The sequence below is a fragment of the Labrus mixtus genome, chromosome 15 (assembly GCF_963584025.1).
Source record: "Labrus mixtus chromosome 15, fLabMix1.1, whole genome shotgun sequence".
In the NCBI taxonomy this organism is placed as follows: Eukaryota; Metazoa; Chordata; class Actinopteri; order Labriformes; family Labridae; genus Labrus; species Labrus mixtus.
In genome coordinates, this window is record NC_083626.1 from 15,512,679 (window position 1) to 15,538,869 (window position 26,191).

Below are 26,191 nucleotides of genomic sequence, written 5' to 3' on the forward strand. Positions count from 1 at the left end.
TGTATTCCCCTGTGTTTGACAAGTCAAATGTCAGCCATGAGTAAGTTCTATGAATAGATATGTTCAACAATAGGATTATAGGATTCAATTCAATATTGATTTAGTGGGTCTTATATTATAACAAAAAAAAGATAAGTCCATTGAATATATGTCAGAGACATTTAAAAAAAATCTCTTATTAATATTATTGGAAGCCATGAGCTGTAACACAGAGGGGGTTGGTTGAGTGTAGTTGGAGATGCAGGCGGACCAACATGTACAGAACAAGTATACCACTTTGTTTTAAAAGGGAGGAGTCATCAAGGTTTTTACAATTACACATATTCATAGCCTTCAGTAAAGTGAAAATGCTATAGGTCTCTAACTAAAAATGATTTGAAGTGATTTGTGTGTTATTGAATTTTGAGTTGATCTGACTTCCAGAGCCCTGAAGTTCTAATCTAACATTTACACATACATAAACGAACAAGCAACAAATACAGGGCAGGTTAAACATGTCTGAGCATGTCTGCCGGCCATTAATATGTCACCCTACTGTAACAATCATCCGAGTGGTGACATATTAGTATCTATGCTAGTTGATCTCAAACCGCAGCTGGCTGGAGCATCTGCTCTGGCATCTGTTAGCAACGACCACTTCATAGCTAAGGCTAACCAGAGAACACGGTGACTAATCTCAGCATCACCTCGTTACTCAGAGTACGTACATTAGATTAGATTCATGCTCAGCAGTAGTGTTGATGATCACAACGGTCAGAAAGAGGAGACTGTTCCAGTCAAACCTGATATCTTGCATCGTGACCAGTTTTCAATGAGCGTGTTTGGTGTTGAGTGAAGAATTAAATCCACACAATTTTGCTTGTTTTTTCTGCTGACATGGTTGACTCATGATTCGATTCACACATGGCTTTGGAAACACCTTTTAAGCACAGCGATATTTATACTCTGATGTTACAACTATTTAACACATTTCTCCCGTGCAGGAAATACACAAATATGTGTGAGAATCTGTATGTGTGTTTATTCTCCGTAATCTTTTAATGACATGCACTAACGACGCGTTTAGGCTCAGAGAGAGCTCAGGCCATAAAACACTTAACACCAACGAACACACACACACACACACACACACACACACACACACACACACTAACACACTGGCTAAGGCTTGGTCAGGCCGTAGCCGCTGAGAGGATCCACCGGGAGATTAGCCAAATCAGAAAAGCGTTTTAGAGAAAGGCAGCTTTAACGCAACACAACACAGATTGTGTGTGTGTCATTGAAAGAAGAGATAGATGTCCACAGACTCAAACCAAATACTTTTCCCAACTTTTTTTTTTTTTTTTTTTTTCCATAAGAGCCCTCTTGTTATTTCCTTCAACATCCGCTTTGAAACAGACACCTTCAGCCACTCAGCATTAACATCCATCACTGGCAGTTTTGTGATTACAGAGTCTTGAATCTTCTTCTCTTGTGATTCAGGTTTTCCACAGTACACTTTCCTGTTTCCAAGTGTTTCTTTTTTTAAACCTACATTAACCTCATTTTACTACAGTTTATGACAGTGCTTGGTTCCCTGGGAGTGAGTTTGAGTAGAATTTCTCATGAACATGCCATGGTGTGGATAAAAAATTGAAAACTATAAGAACATATTCCTCATTGGATAGCAATTACAATACATAATGTAGAGAATTTGACATTTGACTTCATCTGACAGTGTTGATTTGATGTGGATCCATCAAGCTCATTTCAGTGGCTGGAAACTTCAGATTCAGATTTTAGGGCAGAAGTGAACATGACATTTGTTCTGACAAGAGACAATATTTATTTGATGTTATGTGACCAAGTTGTAGAACTCATGTGGCTGTCTTTTCCCAGCACTACTTGGTCCAGTTGAAGAGAATGTAGGGACATTTGTTCTGACAAGCAACCATATTTATTTGATGTAATGTGACCGAGTTGTGGATCCCACATGGACGTATGCCGCAATTGTTGACAGTAACATTTTAAAGGCCACCACTCTGTCTTTTTACTTTTTCTGGAATATCTCACGTGTGGTTGAGCGAAATCTGATACTGTAGTTCAATATCATATTCAATATTCAATAACAATTTTAAAACTACCAAGCTAAGTGCAGATGGTGTAAGACTATGAATCATGTGCATGAATTGATTTTTTCAACAGTTAAGCCTTTTCTTCTGTTTCTTTTTGTTTCTATTTTTGCCTATATTGGATATGACAACAAAAGATGATTACTTCCACACAACTTCAGACAAAACTTTTTAACACAACAAAGCCACGTGTGAAACGATCAACAAAACAATAAACGTGTTTTATTGTGAGCATGTTCCTAGGTGACTCATTCTCCTGTCGGTTAAACGGAAATTCAAATCAAGTCTACCAAAGTAGTCTAAGAAAACACTCAGGATGAAAATTTAGCACAATTTATTTGAGTCTACAGGTCAGCACTGTAATTTAGTTTGCTAAATGGGGCTAATGTTAGCAGTGCAAGCACAGCCAGCCTTTTGTCCTCACAACAGGTTAACATCCACAAGCAGGGCTCGACATTATAACTGGCCCGCTGGCCCGGATGAATGATTGATGGAGTCCGGGCCAGCTGATTGCACGTTCAGGTGACCCGCTCGTGCCAGTTAAAATACTGCCTGAAAAAAAAATAGACAGTAACACTGTCTTTAAATCTGGTGCTGCATTGCTCCAGTCCTATCTGTGCACTCTGCTTGTTTACATCCAGTTAGTAGACTGAGCAGAGCAGGTCCATTAACCTGAGCTACAGCCTGTCTAGGACTTCAGCCCCGGCCTGTGGTGGGTGGTTGCGTTGTAGTTTGAGTAAAACATCTGACCAGCATTGGAGGCAAGCATTTAAAAACATTTAATTTAATCTTATTCTGGTGCCGACTAACGAGGGTGAGGACATTTAACCATTTAGTCAGCTAAACCCAATCATGTTTATGTGTGAGGCAGAGGCAGGAAGAGGGACATGTGAACTTGTTCATGACATAAACTTCTTAGACTCTTCAGTTGTAACACAACAATATGTGTTAGTAATGAACATTGTATCACCGCTGAGTCATAATTAGTATTAACTAACTTAACCTGTGTATTGAGTTCCACCAAATACCAAAAGCAGAGCCAAACATCTCGCACTACATCTTGTTTACCACTCTATTATTCCCTAACTTTAAGCAGCTGATTAATTACATTTCACACATCCAGCCAAAGGGACCAACTTCCATAGCTGAAGATGTTTCTGTCTGTTACAAAATAATTGTCAACACTCAGAGGTGTAAATTGAGGCAGGAAATAAAAAGAAAGAAACGTATTAAAACGAAAAAAACAGGAAAGCAATTACCAACAATTGTTGCTGACATTCTTTGGAGCCAACAAAAAAACACTTGTAGTGACAAATTCATAACATTTAGTTTCCTTTTGCTCTAAGGTTTTTGGGGAAATTTCCACTGTTATCAGCACTGATTATAGCTTCAAGCATCCATCGTGAAATAATACATTCCTTTTGCTAATTATGATTTTGTGCACTGTATGTAATGTGTGAGGGCTGACCAGCGGCGATTCAAACAACTATTATAAGCCAAATTTTTTAAACCTTTCTTAAAATGAGTTGTAGTGCTTAATCACAATGCGGGGATGGATATTTTCTTTTGAAAGATTTTATTCATTTCATATAATACTGACACATGTACTCAATAGCGGTTAACAGGCGTTTAAAAACACAGATATTAAAACCATTAGAGCGTCAATTTATCTTTAGCCCCATTGATTCCATGGACCATTTTTTTTTACACGTTTACATGTTTCAATATACTGTGACATCTACTTTGTATTAGTCTAATCTCACCCCTGATAGGCTTTTGTCCGTAGTCAAAAAAACAAAAGAGAATTGAAGACTGACAAACTGTCTCTTCATTTTTAAAAATTGCATGTGGTAAGCCACAAACCATTCAAGGTAAATTATTATGATGAAGGTGAAATTAAATTATAAAAAGTAAAGGTTACGTTCCAGATCTAAGACACATGTTGACAGCATCAAGTGTGTCATGTGGCACAGTAAAATTTAAACGTGTCATCCAGACAATATTATAGGAAGCCATTCTTGATGCTTTCTCCTCCTTTTTTTGTCCTGACGTTTGTTATCCATCCCGTTTATTCTGGGTATGCATAAAGACCACAACTAAGCCATTGACGAGAGATGAAGAATACAGATTGCTGTAAAGAAAGCGGTTTGTCTTCTAATCCAGTTAAGTTCATAGTTCACTTTTTTTCATTTTGTCATTTGTAGTAAAAGTAAAGGATTGTGGGTGATGCAGTCCTCTGCAGTAAACGACCAAAGAAACACAGTTTTGTCAAAGGGAGACGGTGTCAAATTCCTGTCTTTTTAGCCACCATATCCTCAGAGAAATGAAAGAATAACTGGTTCCTTGTAGAAGTCCTTCTGAGAGGGTTTTCCTTCTAATAGGTCCATTGTGCTGTGTAAGTAAGTCCACCGTCATTTTCTTTTGTCTCCACCTCCTTTAGACGGCCAGGACTATCGGGTTACCTGGAACACAGAGAAGAATTAGGTCACTGATAGTAGTTCCTAAAAAAAGTTTGAACGTAGCAAACGAGTAAACAGTGAAGGTCACAGAGTCGTGTACCTGGAACATGTCACCTGAAAGTGTGAAATGATGCAGTGCTGTGCAGCACAGGGTGCTAGGAGGAAATAATAGGAACTGATTGTTGTTTTTGGAGCAGGGCTTGCCCCTGAAAAGGTGTTAAACCCAGTGGCAAGTATGTTCTGACCCTCAGACCTGCTGTTGTCCCGTAGTGCACTGCACTCATGTTAAACCAACAGATGTTGCAAGTGACCCCTCCAACGACAATATCTCTGTTGGCAGCTGAGACACCCCAATGTAACGGTAATTTAAAAAACATAAAAACACTTCTTTTTAAAAAGAATCTCTGGTTTTGGTTTGGTGGGTGGTAAACTCAATCAACACTATACTGGAGCAACAAAGAAGTGATTGGCATGGTCTCTGTATCTTCTGGCAAAAGACTAAACAAGACACAGTTGCAATCATGGCAGTCGGCCCACAATGCCTCACTTGCAGAGCCTGGCCCTCTGCCATGTCATTTGGTCCGTCCAAAATGTTGATCCAATCACATGGTCTTTTTTTTAATTTCTTCTACCCATCTTTCTTTTCTTAGTTTATTTCAAGTTTTCAGAGACATTTTCAACCAGCTGAGGACCAAAAAGACACAAAGTGCTGCAGAACTGCCAGTACGCTGGCCTTATAATAGACCGGACACTCAGAACCGTTCCTCTGTCTTCCTACACGTCTTTCTCTCTCATTGTGTTTCACGGACACATCCCCTCTCAACCTAACACATGCATGTATTTCCTCTTCAGGGAGGAAGTCTTTTGTCTAACACACTGTGAAGGCCAGCCATCATTCAGAGAGCTCAGAGCAGTGTTTCCTCCAAGCTGGCTGCTCAAGCTCTTCTACTGTATCTGCTCTTGATGGCTCCAGGCCACCCTTCCTGGGCCTGCACCCATAGCCTTCAGGCATCTACTCCTGTGCCTGATCAAAGAGTCTGCAGGCGTTTGTAGTCACGCCAGTTCACTATGCACACACACACACACACACACACACACACACACACACACACACACACACACACACACACACACACACACACACACACACACACACACACACACACAGCTGTATCTCTGCGCCTGATATGTTCAGAGGTGCTTCAAAGTCCCTTTAGGTGTTCATCCCCTGGCCTGTATAAATATGCCTGTAGGTGGCAGTTTCTGTGCCACATTAGGGAGCAGGAATATGTCCATAGATATCAGTTTACAAAGAACACAAGTGTTCAAGTGTCATCTCAGGAGGTCTTTTCAGGCCTGTGAGTGTCACACTTTCTTGTGCTTGTATCCCAAAAACTGTGTACACAAGTGGCTGCTCAGACTTCACTAACACAATCCCAACAGGAGGATTAAGGACACCAAATTTGACTTGGAAAATATTTTCTTGATTTCATGATGATCTTCATGGAGATTATGTTTCTTCCACTAAAAAAATCAGTCTACAAAGCTGCTCTAACTCATCTTAGGCTGAAGGAAACTCACCTGCAATCAGTGCAGCACTTGATTGAGGTTTTTTTGCCTCATCAAAGTGAAAATCAGTGGACTCTGTCCTTTATATTCATCATTGCATAAACACTGACCTATTCTTTATCGTGTCCTGTTGAGTGTTTACTTCATGTGCTTCCTTTGTGTGTGTAGATATTCTCTGTCATATATAACTCTTTTGTATCTTATAACCCTTCTTGCTTATTCTCCACTTTGTTGGTAAGGAGACACATTAAACAGACTAGTGTTGAAATGACTGGACTTTAATCTACATATTGATATATTTTCTGCTCCAGAGTCAGTCACGTGAGCTGTGTCTCTAGCAACGGTCTGCTTAACGAAGCAGGAAGGTCCTACATTAGAACCATTACCAATCAGAATAAGAATCCAACACAGACCTTGACGTTTCAATTTGACTTTTTATTTATTTATTCTTAAATAATCTAAAACCTGTATGGAATTATATTGCACATGTATTGAGAAGCTGTTTGTCTTGTTTGTTTCAATAACAGAGAAAAGTGCGTCAGAATAGAAGAAACTCCTGCTTAAGCATATTGATGGTTCTTGCAGACTGCCACTTCCATTTACTGTTGATATAAGCTGGCGTGAAAAATGCACGAGTGTCCGACACCTTGTCATTTGTTTGTTATGTGTACATATGACTGTGTGTGCCTCTACACAAGTACATACACACAGTTGCCTGCAGTCTATGACAGCTCAGTAGCTTGGCAGCCCAGCCGTGTCTGTCTGCTCATCCATATGATATTATTTGGCATTGATCGGGCTGTCTCCCACCCCCGCCCTCTCTCCTCCCTCTGCCCTCCTCCTCTCCTCCTCTTCTCTGCTCTCAGCCAGGGGAGGATGGAGTGTGCCAGACCCTCTTTTGTCTTCTTGCCTGCTGTGTTGAGCCAGACACAAGCAGAAGCTCTCAGTCAGCTGACCACTTCCAGTATTCTTGTTTTCAAGTGTTTTCTTTATCCTATTATCTACCTATCACCTATGCCTTCAGCACCTTCCTTTCCACCCTCCTCTTGTTATGCCATCCATCTCCCTTAAATCCCTTATGCTCTCCATGCCTTCCTCTCTCGCTCTCTCTCTCTCCCTCTCTCTCTCTCTCTCTCTCTCTCTCTCTCTCTCTCTCTCTCTCTCTCACACACACCGTCTCTCTCCCTCGTCAATTTCAATTAATGAGTCGGTCTTAATGGGACTATAAGAGAATGTTCGATGGTATTGATCTGGATGCCGGCGCATCTTGACCCAGGCATACCACACCAGAGGAGAAAAACATCACTCTTATCATCATCATCAGGCAAACACATCAGCCGAAGTGCTTGTATCATGTACACACACACACACCCACACGCACACACACACACACACACACACACACACACACACACACACACACACACACACACACACACACACACACACACACACACACAAAAATCAACAGCAAGATAATTAATCTAAAACCTGAATGCAGGAGATAGAAAATATTTGTGCTCTTTCAAACTATGACTGAATGATTAAGAGATGCCTGGATGAGACTGGTTGGCTTTGATCTCATGTGAGGGATTATAAATGCACATTTTGGGGTTCATAATACAGAATGCTTGAGATGAGATGTGTGGAGCAACTGAAATTACATCATTTCCATATCTGATTAACCCTTTAGTGTCTCTGTTTTCCACTGTGCTGGTTAAATACTCTGGTCTGTACTTTTCTTCGTCATCTATCCCCCCTGTGATGTGAGCTGGTCTTTTGGAAAGGTTAGTTGCACTTCTGAACAGACATACACATTTTTTAGCACTGCAGAAAACTCTGCCAGGTGTGAGGATAAGAGGAGGGGCTGTTGGGAAGGGAGAAGTGTTACTTTAAGGGGCAAGATCCACTCTGCTAGGTGAGAGGTGAGCAGGAGAAAAGTGGAGGAAGGAATTCTTAATCAGCTCGGCGTGCAGGAGACTGTCTCTGAGTGTTTTAGAGAAAGAGAGAGCGGGGAAAGAGGAGACCATGTGTGATTGAAGCTTTTCTCATTCCTCTCTTTTTACCCGCGGAGATGCACTCTCTCCCTCTTCTGACCACGCCTTTCGATCAATTATTTAGGCAGAAAACAAAGGTCTGCACCAAGCCATGAATAATGGAAGGTGAGAAGGCAGGGAGAAGGATGGAGGTTAGAAACAGAAACACACAGTGACATGAGGTGAGTCTCGCACAAATTCCCTCCTATGACAGACAGCTAAGAGCCCTGCTCAGGTCAAGACACTGAAGAGAAGCTAACAGGTGCCAGTCGGGGCTGAGCGGAAACATATATAATGTAAATCCACACCAACTTTCATAAAGATACAGACTGATATTCTAGGAAATACAAGGAAAACAATTACTTGTGCATGAATCGCACATGCTGTTTTATGTGCAACTCAGAGCAGACTCCTGTCTGAGGATTTATAAAGGCACTATGTATGCATGTTGTGGTTACTTGAATTTGCATCAAGTCAAATGGCATGTCAGTCAGATTCAGCGAAATAGGGAAAGTGGGAATGCAGCGCATGGTGATGTTATGACTGTGTGTGTGTGTGTGTGTGTGTGTGTGTGTGTGTGTGTGTGTGTGTGTGTGTGTGTGTGTGTGTGTGTTTTATTTGACTGGTTCCTGTTGGCCTTGTTTTTTTCATTCTGAGAATTGTTTGATGTAAGAACCAAAATGGGTGGATAGGGAAAGTAAAGAGAGAAGAATAAGAATGATTTGGAAGTGAAAATAAAAAAAAAGTATGGGGATAGAGACAAATAAGCCTGGATGGAAATAGAGAGAGGACAGGGATATAACAGGATGGAGATGGAACTGGGTCATCCGGTGGTTGGTCTGACCATGATTGTGAGAGAGGGATAAGCGGAGTGTTTGTGTTTGATAGAGCCATCAGATAGAAGAGAGGGAGATTGCGTGCACAAACCTTTGTGGTCTTGACTTTGTTGCCTGTGCTGCAGCTCCAACCAGTGAGGTCTGGTAGAACCTTACACTCCTCACCGTCATTACAAGGATGCATCTGACACCACCACTTCTGAGCTACAATGGAGGCTGGAGGAAGAGAGAGGAGACAGCAAATATTGAGTATAGAGAAAGCATGACATGAATTGATTGATTGATTGACTGATTGATTGATTGATTGATTGTTTTTTATACTGATCTTAAAGAATAATATGCAAGTTGTTAACTAGTTCAACCAAACTTATTTCCCAGTAAAAGAAAATTAAAGCACAAAAACGGTGATCATAAGTTTAGTTCATTTGACCTGTTGGTCGATACATGAAATAGTTCAATATTTACTAATTGGTGGCACCATAGAACATTTTGAGCACCAAACCTTTCTTTCCCTTGATTCTGATCAATTTTAACACACAACTTAAACATTTTCTGCACCATTTAAAAAAAAGATGATTTAGAACATTTTCACACAGCATGATGCATTCATTTGAAAAGGTGGCCCTGCAGAATTCCTACAACTGTATAGCTTTATATATGTAGTCTTTGTTCATAGGCCATGTCTTTATATATGAAAATACAGAAATAACTTTAGTTTTGTTTATAGAGAGGTAAGAATGGCAAAAAACAACAATTAAACATAATACAGAATGTGATTATTCTGAGACACATGGTCAGCGTTTTATTCATAGAGGGGTCGGGACATTGTTGATTGACAGACAGACGGTCACCATGGTTACTCACTCTCACCTGCCTGCTAAATACTGAACAAGAGGAGAGGAGCTATCACTTCAAACAGCATGCATGGAAATCAATGCATAGAAATAAATGACTGTACTGTTCAAAATAGTTTTTGAACAGTCAAGGTTATACATATCACAGTTCTGTGTGTTTCAATTCATTACTGGGTTCATACAGATGTTTTTTTCTTCACCTTATCCGAGTAAACGCTACAGTCGTCAATTTAGTCAAACTTCTGTTATGAGACACATTTTATCCTTGAAGTCTCTTTACATTTCAATATGACTTCTTTTGCTTCATCACCAACTCCTCAGCCAAGAGTTTATGTAACAATGCACTTTGTTTTACTGCATTTCCACTCTAATAGGATATTAGATAATTAGGCTAATAGGATATGTGCATAAACAGGCAAAGGAAACACACTTCTTAATTCTTTAAAGAATAGTTGATGTTAATGTATATTTACCTAAAGTATTATAACGAAGACCTCAGAGATCCTGGCACAAACACACAAATGACTCAGCAGTGTTAGCTTTGACTCTGCTGTATCACACCAAGCTTTAGTCAACTAATGTCTTTACCTTTTCTGCCTAAATCAGCGTTAGGTTCTGAGGTTATACTAAATAAACAAAACACATTTTATATATAAACGTCCTTGTTGATACAAACATTTAATGGGTATGACACTAAATCCAAAATCTAGAACATTGCAACCATTTTTCACAATTTTCATTTGTAATTATATAACATTTCATCAACACTCCAAAAAGGCTAAAGTAGAACAAGGTGTACCAACCTCTAGATAAAAACAGTTTATTTTTTTACAATATTATAATTAGCCAATATCTCTCACTTTTCTTGGTATTAATGAATACACCTAACTCATTTTGGAGTCACTTTGTGGTCAACCTTGACACAGTTTTTATCTTTTTTATTTTAGACTTTATAAGTAAAAAATGAAAGAGTAAAACAAAACAAAACAGATAATATATTACATTTCTCCCCTCCAATAAACCCAACCCCAAAACCCTCTGACTGAAAGACAGTCGCTTTACTAATTTCTTACAAATTCACTGTACATATGCTTACACACAGGTTTCATGCAACAGTAAGGGCAAAAAAAGAAAAAAAAAATCTTTTCATCTTTTCAATTTTCATTTTTCATTTTTTTTTTGTCTGAAGGCCCAGTTCAGATTGTCTAATGAAACTCATATTGGGTGTTGATCTTCGGGGATCCTTTTATGTTCATTTCACATGTACTGAAGTACAGCATAGAACAACAGGACCATGAATTCTCCTTCATTGAGCATTTTCATTATTCAGCCTCTCAGTTAAGAGGCAATTATGTTGTATTAGAATTTATTGTATTCCATTTTCTGTGTATCATTGGAATGATTTGCTTGGTTGGAAACCTCAGATTACAGTCACCGTTCAGAAAAGCTCTGAATTCTGTTGCTTTTAACTTTTCAGTTTATTTGGGTAATGGCCAGAGCAGGCTTTTTATAGAATTTTAATTGCTGTTGTGATGTGTAACCTTATGACGTCCCTCCACTTTTTAATTCCTCTGAATTCATCACAAAAATCGGATTGAAAGAGGCTGTGTTTATAATTGATCAGGCTCTTGCAGTTACCAGCAGGAAACATCTTTTTACAGAAATGCTGGGACAGAGAGAATCGAGCTTCACTTTGTCTGATTCTGTTCCATTTATTTCTGCTTACATGGTCACAAGGACTCCCAAACAGTTCTTTAGCCAACACAAAATACTGCCAGGTGAGTATTTACATCTTAGTGTTCACTGTCAAATGTTTTAAAACATTTGATACATTTTCAGTTGACAGCAGGACACAAACTTCAATATACTCAAAATGAAATCATCTCCATAAACAGATGTCCACTTATCAACGCAGTATCTGTAGGCCATTCTCAAAGTTCAAGGTATCGCATGCGTAACGTTTCAGTCATAATGCAATCCTGGATTCCATTGGTTATCTTCAGATGATAATTTAACTTTTTATTAATTTCTGCAAACAGCGTTTAAGCACAGTAATCAATCAGGTTGTAGACATCTTCTCTCTCTCACATTTTTCGTAGCTAGTAAGAATACTGAGCTGTAAACAAAGGGGAACACACCAAAAAGACTGTGTCTGGCCCTGATACCCTTTATCATTTTTCTGAATAAACTGCTGGCTTCTTAGCAAACCTTGAAAAATCAGCCTGAGCTACTTCTACTTCTATATTGTCTTCAGAGGATAGCCCATCAGTTCTGAGATTTGAAATGGGCGAATGAATGCTGGGTAGTGTGTTGATAAATCCTGCTGAAAATACCATTTATCTATGTGGTTTTTTTAGCACTGAGGATAACTGTTTCAATTCCAGACGGAGAGTATCAATTATATTTCAGTAAGTGAAAGTTATTTTAGGGAAATGGCGAGGGTTGTTGTGGAACAGAAATTCAGCTTGGGACTATGAGATGGAGAGGCTTTAATATAAGGTGACCCGCTTTGTGCATGATGCCAAACATTTGGTTAATCCCATTAAAAACTAATATTTCATGAAATTCATCATAACAAAAGTCATGAAATTTCAGTACCACTCCACACATAACTATTACTGCTTGTTCTCTGATGCAGCTATCACGTTTATATACTCAGGACCAGTGGTACTCAGACTTGAGTATAAATGGTTCAATCTTAATAAATCTGATATGCAATTTAGCCCATTTAGCTGCATCTTGTGCCAGCACTTTGAGTTAAGTTCCACAACTTCAGAAACCTGTTAACACTTTCGTTTTTGGTTAGAGTCCACATGAGCCGATCAGATGTCAATAAGAAACAGGCATCAGTCCAAATTGGGAGGGGTCGCTCGTTACCCCCCTGACATCAGAAACTGAAATAAAGAAACTCTATGACTACTAACCGGTCAGCCCAGCAAGAAATATAATGGGGTAAGGAGGTGGTGGAGCGAGAAAATTGATAACTTTCTATTTAACCAGGTAGAAAAAAAACTTTATGTGATTTGACTAATAAAGTGTGACAAAAAAAAAATCAAATTACTAACACATTTTTCACAAAATATTTACAAATTCAGAAGTGTGTTCTGCTTTACGTCACAAGTTCAAACACCAGCTTTCATCTAAAATGGAAGCTAGTAACCCCGTCTCTGTACTGTAATGTAATAATGTTATAAAAAGAAAATGAATGGATATACATGAGATGACCATCAGCGATTTATTATCACACTAGACAACTAAAGTGAATGGAAGAACAGCGTGAGTGTGCATTATACCCAATTATTATAAACAGACAGAGTAGCATCTTTGTAAATCAATGAGCTTTTAAGGTCCTCTTTTAAATCATGATGGTTCTGGCATCGGGAGCTTGCAGGTAAATAGAAAACGTGCACAGACATACAAAGACTGGTACATACCATCAACACAGGAGGGCATGGCCCGGGTTGTGCCAGCAACCTGCCCCGGGAAGCAGGAACATTTGACAGTCTGAGATCTCTCCTCGATCTTGTTCTTGTTGCAGCAGCGGTGGGCAGCAATCACCTCACACGTCCCTGCCTTCACGTGTACTGAAACACAGAGACAACACACACAAACAGTGTTCATACCTGATGATTTTACATAACATAATATTTTTGATATTCCATCCAACATGAGATTTTAAACATTTACAAGTAAAAGAGTAGACAGAAGGAGAGAGAGCTGTCTCTGGCTGGGGCTAAGCTATTCTCACCAATGCATTGAACTTAATTAATAAAGAACTTTAAAAAGTGAAAAGGACATTAGGATTATGGTGGTGTTTTGAAATAATGTCGAATGAAAGTTTTGCTCTTGCTGCCTTAACTGCTTGCTTGTAAAATAACACACCAATGAATCCCTACCCATGTCTTAGAATAAATTATTTTCAGCATTTTAACTAGGTGACCGTTGTGCTGAACAGTTTTTAGAGCTTTGAATAAACAAGTCAGAGGTCTGTGGTGTTGGAGCATCTAACTGCACTGTGTCCAAAACAAACAAACAAACAAACAACCCAACCAGGTAATTGACGCAAAACTGGCGACAAGCATAGATCAGATCAATGCAGCTTTACAGGTCTTTGTATTTGAACCTACAGAAATTAAACTTCAGTGGCTCTGTTAGTCACAAGAAAAGCAAGAAAAACATCAACACCTTTGCTGTAAAAGCACAAAAACAACAACGACAGGATGTCATACTCAATCATAGAATGAAATGTAAGAAAACTTCTGTGATTATGAGACAATAAGCAAATGGTCCTGAGCACTCAAGAAACACACAAATCAAATCAAGAATGTTCCTATTTATGCTCTGATTTGTGCACAAACAAAACTGTGCTCAAAGGTAACTTACTTTGTATTTCATACACCACAAATGACAGCAAGTTGTTACTGTATGAGAGCCTAGCCACAAGCTGCTCTCTCAATTATAGAATCTATAGAGACTCCATGTTTGTTCTTTTGTAGTCTCTCGTCAATGCACGGGGAATAGAATAGTTAACAGAAAAAACGCCCATGTTTGTATTGCACCATGTTTGTAAGACTTCATCGTATGGTATAGCATCCCAAACGGTCATAAGCCACAATACTAATGAATATGGGAAGCCACTTCACTACTTCTATAGCTAGCACATTGTGTACACCTTTTTGAACACACACTTGAATCAGACAGCCGTGTTGTTAATTAACAACAAGTCCACCCTGAGCACTGGAGTCCCTTGAGTCAGCTGAGGGAGAGGGAACAAAGACCTAGCTCCACATTTGAAGATTTTGATGTCAACACATGGTCCTTTCATAACCGCCTTTCATCAAGTACATGGAAATGTCAAGGACAAATAATAAGCTTTGCAGGAATACTGTATGTGAACATGTCACGCCCTCATTGTACACTGTCCATGTCTTTAAGCATGCCCCACTTTGCATGTGGCCGCGTGTGTATAGATGTATACACGTGTATGTATGTAAAGTGTCTGCCATGAACGTCAAGGTCTGCAGGCTTTTAACACAGTTGCTGGTAATCCCTGCAATTTCCATCACAAAAGAGTCAAGTCCATAAAACAACAAAGAGCGTGCACTGTGTGGGGATGAAAACTAAAGCAGCGAACAATGACTCTGCTGTGTTTGAAGAGTATTTAAAAGTGGGGCAGGATGAACTGAATGAGCCAGTGTGAATATGTTGAACAGACTCACAGAGATTTGAAAAGTTCTTAATTTGCTTGGCTAATGACAAAAAGACAAAGCAGCGATCCTGCAGAGCCCAGTTCAATTATAATCTCAAGGAAACGCACACATTCTCATATCACACCTGCTGTGTGTATGTCTCTTATCCTTCTGTCATGTCTCTGGTTTTGATCCACTCGCAGTGTGGCCAAAGGATAGTGTTTCTGTTTGATCGATACAGCCATCGATCTATCTGTCAATCCAACTCCTTGAAAGAAATGAATGTCTCCTCTGCTACGAAATAGAATGTTTGTTGAGTATACTTTTTTTTTAAAACCTCAGAGAATAATTACCAATGAATTTGTTGATCCTCTGACTTCTAGGTTCATCAACACCATCCTGCACTAAGTTCCATTTGTAGACAAGAAATATCAAATAGTGGTGGGAATCACAGGATAGTTCACGATACAATATAAGACAATACTCAAAATGTGGCCCACGATAACAATAATAACACGATGCAACGATTCTCCGTCAATTGATTTATCACAAAATAATCAATGATTCTCCCAATGTCAAATTAACTTCAGAATATAAAAGGCCACTAAAAAGCTAAAGTCCAGCTTCTCATTATAACTCTGAGATCAACTTCTTCTTCTGATATTAACTTTTGTCCTTGTACCCTTTCAGCATCATCATGAGATTTCATCAAGCAGTGATGCTGTTTATAGTGCGGTATTCTCATTAAATGTAAATATCAATATTTGGCTCCAGATCATTGTATCAGGTGAGTCAGTGATATATTACAGTATCACTATTGTCCAACCCCAAATATTCCCCCCATGTCAATTGTTGATGATATGTCAAAAATATGATCAGGAAATGATCATTTTTCCCTGCATTGAATAATAATGATATGTCCTGGATGTATAATATTCTAATGCGACCTTGGGGAGTATCCCAGTAATGACAGAGGCCCAAAGAAACCAGAAAGATCATTAGTAAACTTTAGAATAAGTTTTCTAACACGAGGTGAATTCATTAATTAATATTATATTATTATTAACGATAACAGGTAAAGCATAAAATACCTGTCATTTTAACCTTCTTCAATTGTTTGTTAATGTTAGGATATATTATTTTTTATTAAAAGAAACAACCCATTGATTAAAGCTTTTTTTAAATAACACAAATCAAGGAGCTCAAAGTCATCAGTCGGTGTGTCAGCCCTGTTCTTTAACAGACACAAGAAATCAGGAAAGGCTGTGAGCTGAGCTGCTGCTAACCTTAGCCCATCTACTGTAGTTCCTTTGAGTTTAGCCTGTACTCTGGATTGTATCCATCAACCCTTATTCATCATTGTGAGCACGGCTTTGAACAAGAGCCAAAGTACCCAAAGCACTGTTCTTCTCTACAGAACAAACACACGAGTAAAACACTGAATCTGTATCATTTTATATGACAAACAGTTTCTATTTAACACTCTTAAGCTGCACACTGGATTTCTGTTGAGGGGGCTGCTAGCTGAGTTTCAAACTTCTACTTTATAATTGAAGTCATGTTGCCATTATATGTCAAACATTTCCAGGTTTACAAAAAGTCACCTTCATGCCTTTGGTTCCTTTCTGAGAGACTGCCAGTGAACATCTCTCAGTTTGCATCTTGACCACTCTCTATGCACAAACCAGATAAGTCCCCCATAACACTGTTACCCCCCTCTTTTTGGCTAAGTCATTGCCTATTCAAGATACAAATCTGAAAAATCCATTTGACAAGTTTTAAACTGTTGCCCGTTGGCAGTAATAGTTTTAAAATCACTGCAGACTGCTGTACATTGGAGTTGAAGACAAAAACTGTTTTAACTGTAAAGGTTTGAGTGCTTCTGTTTATGCTTTTACAAGATGCAAACAAAACTAAAAGAGATGCATGGAGTGCTGCATGGGTGTTAAAAAATGTTTTTAAAAAATTGTTGAAAAGAATGTGTCCCACTGGTGCTGTTAAGTGTGGGGATCCAACTTAGAATCTATTGAAGAGGTCTGACGCACTCAGAGGGGTATAAATAAAAAGCCTTTAATTCACCAGGGCCACAGATTCATAAGAACATGCCAACAAGTTTCAGCCATACTGGCTCATCAGAGCAGTTCTCTTAGTTGACATAACAGGACATTGAACTGAAGACTGAGTGGTTTGAAATGTAAAGCAAACAGGACAAAGAAGGACCATGATGTTTCCTTTTTACTCTTCAGATGACAATTCCTCCAGCCAATGTTGATGATCATCCCATCAAATAGTGTTAGAAGTTGTCATTGGAACTAAAGATGTGAGCTTTTATGATCTATTGGTCAAGTTGAATGACACATTGTAGAGTGATGTAGAGCGAGAAAGTCATAGGAGATGTCTGAGTGGAAAACACAAAGACCCAAAATACCAACAAACATGGGTTCTTATTTAATGTGGTATGACATGAACGCAACATTACTTCAGTTCCTTCTTCTCCTCTCCATCTTTTCTCTTCACTTAACCGAGAAGTTTAGATCCCAAACCTAACCCTTCTTTGACCCTTTCACAAAATATTCCTGTTACAAAACTTGTAGGTTGAACATCTGGCCTAAAGCCCCGTGTCCACCTAGCGGTTTTTCCAGGCAGAAGAGCGCTGGATGTGCGCTTGGGAGCGCTTGCATGAAGCGTTTGTGCTCTGAGAAGAAAAGCGCTGCATATCTGTCCTGTCTCTATGACAACAGTCTGTTGACAAAGACCGCTGTATGACCGACACTGCTCCGTTACTTTTTTCTGTTTTTCTTTTATTTAGTTTATTTCCAGATCAGACATGGCGCAAAGATGATGTGGGTACAAAACACGATCCGTAGATGGCAAAACTACAGGGAATATCTATTTGGAAAAGAGTGACGGTGACGTCAACAGCGCCTTTCTGAAAGGTTAAAAGATTTACAACTTTAGCGCTAGCACCAAAAAAAAGCTAAGAAATCAGAAAAAAATAAACTGGGAAGTGTGCTTTTTCTCCAGACAGCCGCTTTCTGCTGGGAAAAACAATTGAAAAAAAAAGTCGGAGCTCAGAAAGAAACGCTCGGTGGACACAGAGCCTAATAATGACCAACAGTAGTCACAAGGAAACAGAACATCAGAGAGATTATTCTGTACAATGTATATTTTGTTCTGTATGACTGAAGGGGTCAAAAGTTTGAGATTGATTAATGCTGAGATGTAAATAATTAACAGCTCGCCTGGAAGTGCTCCAATAAACTAATAATGTCTGCTGAATTTGGAAAAGTTCTTATACTTATTAGAAGTTATTTCATCTGTGAAAATACATTGGTGTATGCACTGCTTAAATTAAAAGTAGTAAACACTCAGAGATGTTACGGTCTCAAGAGACATTAAAACCTCACTGTGTGTGTGTGTGTGTGTGTGTGTGTGTGTGTGTGTGTGTGTGTGTGTGTGTGAAAGAGAGAGAGCATTATAAAAACAGATAATGCTTGTTTACAGTATAAAAAAAAAGCAACCATTTCATTCTTCCAAAATGAGAATCCAACCCTTATTCTGCTTCATAGATACCTACCTTCCTTCCTTCCAATCTTTCTTTCACACTTCATCTATCCCTTCTCATCCTCATGTTCTTCATCTATCTCACCTCGTCCTACAGCTATTTCACAAATGACCCGTCCTTATGTCAATCTCTCTCTGCCTCTCCAGCACTTTTCCCCCCGCTCTCTCCTGAGCCCTGCACAGCAAACTCAGCAGGCCAGCAAGCCATTATCCTCAATCACAGGCCCCTAAATCTGAGAATTTTTACACTTTCTGTAATATGTCCTCCCTGTCTCACCTTGTCTCGCTCTCCGTGTCAACGTCTCTCCCCCCCCCCCCCTCTCTAAGCACCCTCCCATCTCTCTCAGTAGCAGGAAGACTTGTTATCCCTCTCTTAACACAGCAGTGGCTGTTAACCCCATTTACTAAGGATGACGTGATCCTGACAGACTCACAGACGGACAGATTGCCCTGATCCTCAAAAGATATGTGTGTGTGTGTGTGTGTGTGTGTGTGTGTGTGTGTGTGTGTGTGTGTGTGTGTGTGTGTGTGTGTGTGTGCATGCGTGTGTGTCTGTGATGGTGTGTGTTCGTGTTCACACACATTTGGTTTCTGCCACATAAATCACTGAGATAGCGCTCTTGGTCCCAGCGGGGTACTGCTTTCAAATGTCATTCCTACCACTGGGTGCATCTCTCTCTCTGTCTAAACACAGTCACACACACCGACACACACAAACGTGGTGCATTAAGTACGAGGAACCTGCAACAGTAAAAAAAAAAAAAAAAAAAAGGTTTTATTGCAACAGCAAATGGTCCAAGTTGACTTTTGGTCTAAATTTTGAACAATTTGTTTTAGGCTGAGTTGTTTTGCACCTGTAATCCCCTTTAAGTTAAGACCTATACCAATATAAATAAAACTTACAGATTCATGATTATTACACCAAGAGAACCACCTTGAAATAGAGCAAATCCATATAGTGCAAAAGTTAACTTCTGAAATTGACCAATTACAAACTATCTGTCCAATGATTAACTTTAAGGAAGTGTGGGGAAAATTAATTCAAAACATCTTTATATCCATTTTCCATCCATTCTTTTTCAATTCTTTATACAGGGTCAGGTTCTGCTTGTGAGCACACTATACCAGACATTTTTTTTTAGCTTCTCTATGAGGTATCAGGTCATTTTCCATTATTCCTCATCAGAGTCCTTGCATGAGATTTTCCCACAGTTTGATGTTTCAAATCACCCATTGTATCCATGATGCTTATAGATGCACCATATAAATCACATGTTTAATAACCATAAATATTTCTTAAGAAATCCCCAAGGTCTATTGTGTTTTGTTCTCAAAGAGCAGACTTTTAAATGGAAAATGGGTTCAGAAGGCTTGCCAAGTTAATTAGACGACAACGTACGTTTTCTCAGTGCATGTGTGTGTGCCCGTCAGTGCATATACATCCATGCATTTGTGTTAATAATTAGATTACATTGGCCTCTGAGATGGCACCATTCGTTATGAATTGTAAACACAGAGCAAATTAAAATTCTGTTTAAGAGCCTGCCAAATAAATTAGCATGGAGAGAAAGGGAGGCACGCACACTCCAACAGTACTGTCTTCGTTTCCCTCGACCCTGTTTTCTATTCTCTCCCATTTCTGAGTGCTTTCTGCACGTCTACTACCCACCCATCCCACCCCTCCTCTCATCCTCTGCAATGCTAATTATACATTAAGTATCAATTCAAGGTTAGGAACATGTATACAACCAATCACTGAGACACATTTTTAAGCTACATCCTGTTTTTGTAATAATTTGTCAAATTTTTGATTATGAACTGATTCTTTGTGGTGTCTCTGTACTCATGTTGTGTATGTGCATGTGTGTTAAAGTATGCATGACTAGACTGATCAATGGCAGCCCTTTGCTTCCTCTAACACCCTTACAATCCTGAGAAAACATGCAAGGGAAAGGAGCGGAACAACAATAATGAACTTGTGCATATTTAAGACAAAGCATCAGATCAAAAAACAGAATAGAACCACATATGATAAATGGACTAAATGGACTTGAGCTTGTATTGCTTTTCTTGTCTTCTGACTAGAAAACGAGCTTTCGCAAGGTCACACCTACCCATACACACACTGATGGAATAGGTTGCTATGTAAATGGATCAGGACAGCAGTAAGAAATTGTGTGAAATAAACTTACAATAACCAGCAACTAAAACCCGCATAGCAGGTCCTTGTAAATTAGATCATGGAGTAGTATCAAAAAACTTGTTCAGACTTCAGACCTACCTTATATACTGTCTTGTTATAACAACTATATCAACAAAATTAACTGAAAAAGCCGGTCCCATTTTCCCTCTCTGAGTTCTTCACTCACTCACTCACTCACTCACTCACACACACATGCACACAACCAACAGTCCCAGTAACACACTGAATATGCATCTAATGTCTGATTTCACATAATTTGTCCCGTGATATGAAAATAAAAAGATCTTTGTGCAACAACCTGAAGCTTTAGAACAGTGTTTCATGTCCTCACCCTTAGTCCTTAAAGATGTCTAATTTCTGTTTCTGCTTTATTTCCTATAGGGTTTTCTTTCTCACAGGCAGGGGTATCTCACTGGGGGAGGGGAGGGGCCCATAAATAATAGTTCATGGGGCCCAGAATTTGTGCAGCAGCCCTGCTTACAAATACAATTACAAATGTTTTTGGCCCAAACGTCTGATGCAGTCTCTCTTTTTATGGAGAACATGCTCAGCAAAAATCAAACAATAGCCCATTGAAAATTGTATGCTTTAACCCAAGTATATTCAATATCACAAAAAATAAAGTAGGAGGTTGCATGTAGACAGTGTGCATTTGTGGATGCTAGCGGCTAACGTAATAGCATTTGGTAACAAAACAGATTAAGCCCAGACTGCAGACCCAGGCTGCTCTGCACAGCATTCACACACCATCATCCAGCTCATTGTCCCCTAGTGAGGGAGTGAGTGTGCACGATTGAAAAGAGTGCGCTCACAGCGGCCGCTCTTGCTCATGATGTGACAACAATAAAGAATGAAAGAGGGAGGAAGAAAACACCAGGATCTTACTCAAATCACAGTATTGTGGATGTCCACAGAGGGGATCAGCTTCGTCAGAAATCAAACGTCAACAGAAAATCACCCAATCCATTCAGACACACTTTCTCCACAGACAAAGACAAAAACTGCCTCATCATTTTCAACCAAACATCACATCTCTTTCCGAATGCATTCACTCCAACTTACTTATTTGTGGCTAACTTTTACCCTCACAAGATGACAATTGCTGTTGTTCAGTATGTGACAAGCAGCCTGCTGAACCACTGTACCCTTTACTAATCTTCCTCACTGACATGAGAACAGCTTGTGCCAGATTGTCTCCTACAACACAACAAAAACACACACATCTCTGGTTCTTCATCACTGAACTCCATGAGGCTTTAATACAGCAACAAGCGAGTTATCTCCACAGAACACCAACACTGTCCTCCTGCTACATCATACAAGATATTAGCTCATGTGGCAGGGTATGCTGCCTGGTGTCCTGGAATAATTACACCCCACCCACCTCCAACACCACCATCCCCACCACCGCCACCCCCACCCCCAACCCACTGCAGACAATTTGTGCTAATTTGTGCTCCAGGCAAGATATTAGGGTGGTGAATTGGGTATAAATTGTTAATATGCTCAGATGTATGACCACAGCATAACCACTCAGCCATTAACCTGTCTGTGTGTGTGTGTGTGTGTGTGTGTGTGTGTGTGTGTGTGTGTGTGTGGTGTGAGGCCCCTGTGTTTTAAAACCTTGGTTAATTGTTAACTGCTGACTGGAGGTGACTTTTCATAAGCCCTCGGGGAAAGTCCAGGTCTCCTTATTAATCTGTGTTTCTGTCCCCCTCCCTCCCTCCCTCTCCCTCTATCTACTCTGCATCTTTTTTTCACCTCTTGCAGCGGTTTCTAACGTGCATTGTTGTGGGGGAGCTCAGAGCCATGCCAGCCTCTTTTCATTTCTCTGACTGAAGCTGGTGTCGTGCTCTCTTTCTTTTCTCTGCCTCTCTCTTTCTCTGTTGTGCTTCTCTGTGTCATTCTGGCAAAGCAGTACAGAGACAGAAACACAATGATTTTGTTTAGTCCAAACGCCCTCCTCCCTCCCCTGGTTTCGTCCGTGTCAGTCAGAGAACGCAGAGGAGAGATCTATAGCGCCGCCGCCGTGTTGATGATGATTTCATTCTGTCTGAATTCTCTTCCTGTCAAAGGAATAAGGAAGGACACTCGTAAACGTCACGCTCTGCGTATTTCATTTGAACAGGTCGCCTTGTGTTTGTGTGTGTGTGTGTGTGTGTGTGTGTGTGTGTGTGTGTGTGTGTGTGTGTGTGTGTGTGTGTGTGTGTGAGTTATAGTTGTTGTTTATGTCACTTCGTTGTAGAGGTGTCGTATCCCAGATCTAGATAAATGGCTTGCTATCATCCTGTTTACTCGCTGTGAAAGACCGGACAGTCCCATATGTTACAGCGCACACAAACAGGCATCTCATATCTGAGTGTTCATCATAACAACACATCAGGAGGGGCTGCAAGCTGAGCTGCTGTCAGAGTGTTACAACACACTAAGATTGTTCTTAAGTCTGGAATCTTTCATTGTTCATCATTCTCAGTGTTTTCCTGGGAGCTGATTTACTGTTCATGTTGCACACTCTGTCATTAACACTGACAGAAATAATAAACTAAGCAGCTTCACATCATAAATATCCTTGGGCAGTGCTCCCGCTGTTTCGTCTGTGGCGTATGAGTGTGTATGAATGGGATTAGTTACTTCTAATGGTCACTTTACATAGACACCTCTGCCACCAGTGTGTGAATGTGTCTCTGGCTGTGATCCTGTTTCTCTGTGTATCCTTTGTGTCCCCTCCCCCTCTGTCTGTCTGTGTGTCTGTGTGTGTGTGTGTGTCTGGAGGGTGTGGCTTCAATCAAACACCTGGTGACTACTCACACCTGCAACTCATCTGCTCATCTGCCTCAAGCTAAGGCCCTGGGTTCAACTCGACTCATTGCCAGATTATTGAGTCTGCTGAAGTGGTAGCTATGATCGGCTGCTCTTAACATTTGTAAGAGTTTGTTCCTAGTGTTTTTCGAGTGAGTCCTAACAGATTTTCTCTCTTGTTGTCCAGATTTTCACCGGTGTCATCTCCTCCAGTCTGCTCTCCTCTCAGACAACTCAACCAATTACCTGCCTGCCTACGAAACCAGCTAACTCCATGAGTCTCCTCCACGCCGTCACTACCAGCCAGCCAGTCAGCCATCCACCTATACCAAGCCCTGCAATAGAACCTCAAACCCTTCAATTTTGCCGTGTCTGCTTTTGGGTCAAAATGCAAACCGTAACAGAATGTGTATGAATGGATAGCCGTGATATGTGGTGTAAAAGCACCGAGTAGTCAGACGACTAGAAAAGCGCTATACAAGCTCAAGTTAATTTCCCATAAAACAATGGAAACTCTGTCTCTGTGGGTTAATTGTTGTGTCCTTCTCAAAAGATAATCTCTTTAAACTTTTATTTTTCTGTGTGTGTGAAAGTACGAACACAAAAAAATCATAATTCACTTAAATGTTCATCCTTAATTATTACTGTGCAGTAATCACATAATTAATTCACTTTGTAAAGATAAATGAAGCTCTAGCGTAAGTTCAGTCAGGAAGACTATAACTGCCTTCACGATCGGGTCTTTCTCATTCATCTTTTTTGCACGCTTACTCTCGTTTCCGCTGTCATTCTTGAGCTGTCATTTTCTGGGGGCTGTCGTTGGTTAATCAGCTGTCTCGTCAGCGGTACTCATCTAACCAATGGCATGGTGTTCCGCCCTTATTTTCAGCCTATCATCGTTCCGCTCCCCGTTTAAATAGGATTCTTTCTCTCCCTTAAGTCCCTTCATGCTGATGTTTCGTGCTCCCCTCCTCCTCCCCAACACCGTCAACTCGCAGAATCATCATCCATCATTTCTCATCAAGTCATCAGCTTCACCACCACCAGTGTCTGGACTCCATAGGGGGATCTATTCTGCCGTCACTCAGAATTATCATTCTACACATCGCCCACCCCATGGAGTCCAAGCGCCAAAAATATTTCTGTCAAGAAACATTTCCATATTTCATTGTAATAAATAATTGCCTTTATTCAATTGTCTCTCCTGACTGAAATGTTGATATTTATTTCATTAGTCATTGCACATTGACAGGTCATCTGATGAGCTCTGTGATTGGTGCATTACACTCATCACTTCTTAAAGCCTCTCGTCCATTGCGTCAGCACTTTCTCTCTAACTGCATTCATCAGGACAGATCATTACATCCTTCCACTCTCCTCTCTCACCTCTCTCTGTCTCTCATCCCATCCCTCACTACCAAATGAAAGGGAAACCCTGGTGCGTGTTAGGCTGGCTGGCAGCAGAGCCAGAGGTGGAAAGATGAGAAGAGAGAGGGAGGCCAGATGAAGGCAGAGAGGAGGAATGAGACAGACACAGCCTGCTCTGACTGTAAATGGTGTGAGGGGAGAGGAGAGTGTGTGTCGGAGGAATGATTTGTCTCCGTGTGGACTCCGTTGGAAGAAAAAACGAAGACCCACCGTGTTCGAGCCATTAGCGCGCAGCAGGAGAAAATTTAAGCTTCAAGTTGCTCTGCTGCAAAGTTCAAATCACTCTAAAAACAATGAGTTGGGAAAATCAAGCAGTTAAAGGCTCTGTGCTGTTTCCATAGTTTATACACTCTCGATCTACTTCATATTAAAGGAAAGCTTTTGATTAAATAGATGACATTCTCTGAAATGTATTACACATTTGAACCTTTCCTCTTCAATTACTCCATGGTACTGATTTTGAATGTTAACATTGTTAACATTGCTGTTGTTCTCTCTCCAATAGCACGTGCCTTTTGTATCCTATTATTGTGCTTCCTACATTTATTTATTGACACAGTCCCCCCTCCCACCCAAACCCTCCCACTCCTTAGGTTTTAGAGTTCACACTGATTTTCCTTTGACGTATATTATCATAAGTCTGTCCCCTGTTCTGACATTTTGAGATGCTGTTCCAAACATCTACCTCTATGGATCGATGTAACTGTTAGCTCAGCTGTTTAATAAGTGTGTCAAACTAAATCTGGTTTTAATTCAACTTTAACACATGTTTATTTCTTTATTTGAATCCTCGTTGGTTGAAGTAAGGCAGCAGTCATATTGTAAATACTGTCTAGTCCATCAAGCAGCAACTGTTCGTCCTTTTGGAAAGAAAGTCCCCCACACCCACGATGTACCCACATGTTTAATCTATGCTGCCTCATGAGGCCTTTTCTAAGGACTGAACATGGATGCAGCCTTTTTTCACATCAGACAATTAGGTGTAGCATAGCAGGAGAAGCCCGTGAGATTACATACAAATCAACTGCACCGCGTTAAGCTTCATTTAGCCATTTCTTGTTATAAAAGGTATCTGCCGTTTAAAGGGCGAGAAGACCTGTGTGTGTGCACAGCCTTTTAAAAAGAAGCGCCACATCGCCTGTG

General features: G+C 40.1%; 1 protein-coding gene and 1 long non-coding RNA gene across 2 annotated transcripts in view; one reads left to right on the forward strand and one right to left on the reverse strand.

The window, feature by feature from the left end:
* Nucleotides 1-3,670: 3,670 nt before the first annotated feature.
* LOC132989970 (chemokine-like protein TAFA-2) overlaps nucleotides 3,671-26,191 on the reverse strand; it is a 75,415-nt gene continuing 52,894 nt past the window's right edge. The window contains exons 3-5 of the mRNA XM_061057926.1: nucleotides 13,300-13,449; nucleotides 9,103-9,227; nucleotides 3,671-4,573 (exon numbers count right to left, since the gene is read on the reverse strand). Of these exons, the coding sequence (XP_060913909.1) occupies nucleotides 4,562-4,573; nucleotides 9,103-9,227; nucleotides 13,300-13,449 (287 nt within the window). The 3' untranslated portion in view covers nucleotides 3,671-4,561. The remainder of the gene's footprint in view (nucleotides 4,574-9,102; nucleotides 9,228-13,299; nucleotides 13,450-26,191) is intronic.
* On the forward strand, nucleotides 23,509-23,981 carry LOC132990217 (uncharacterized). The gene is made up of 2 exons (XR_009676023.1): nucleotides 23,509-23,715; nucleotides 23,808-23,981. It is a non-coding gene; the product is annotated as an uncharacterized LOC132990217 (long non-coding RNA).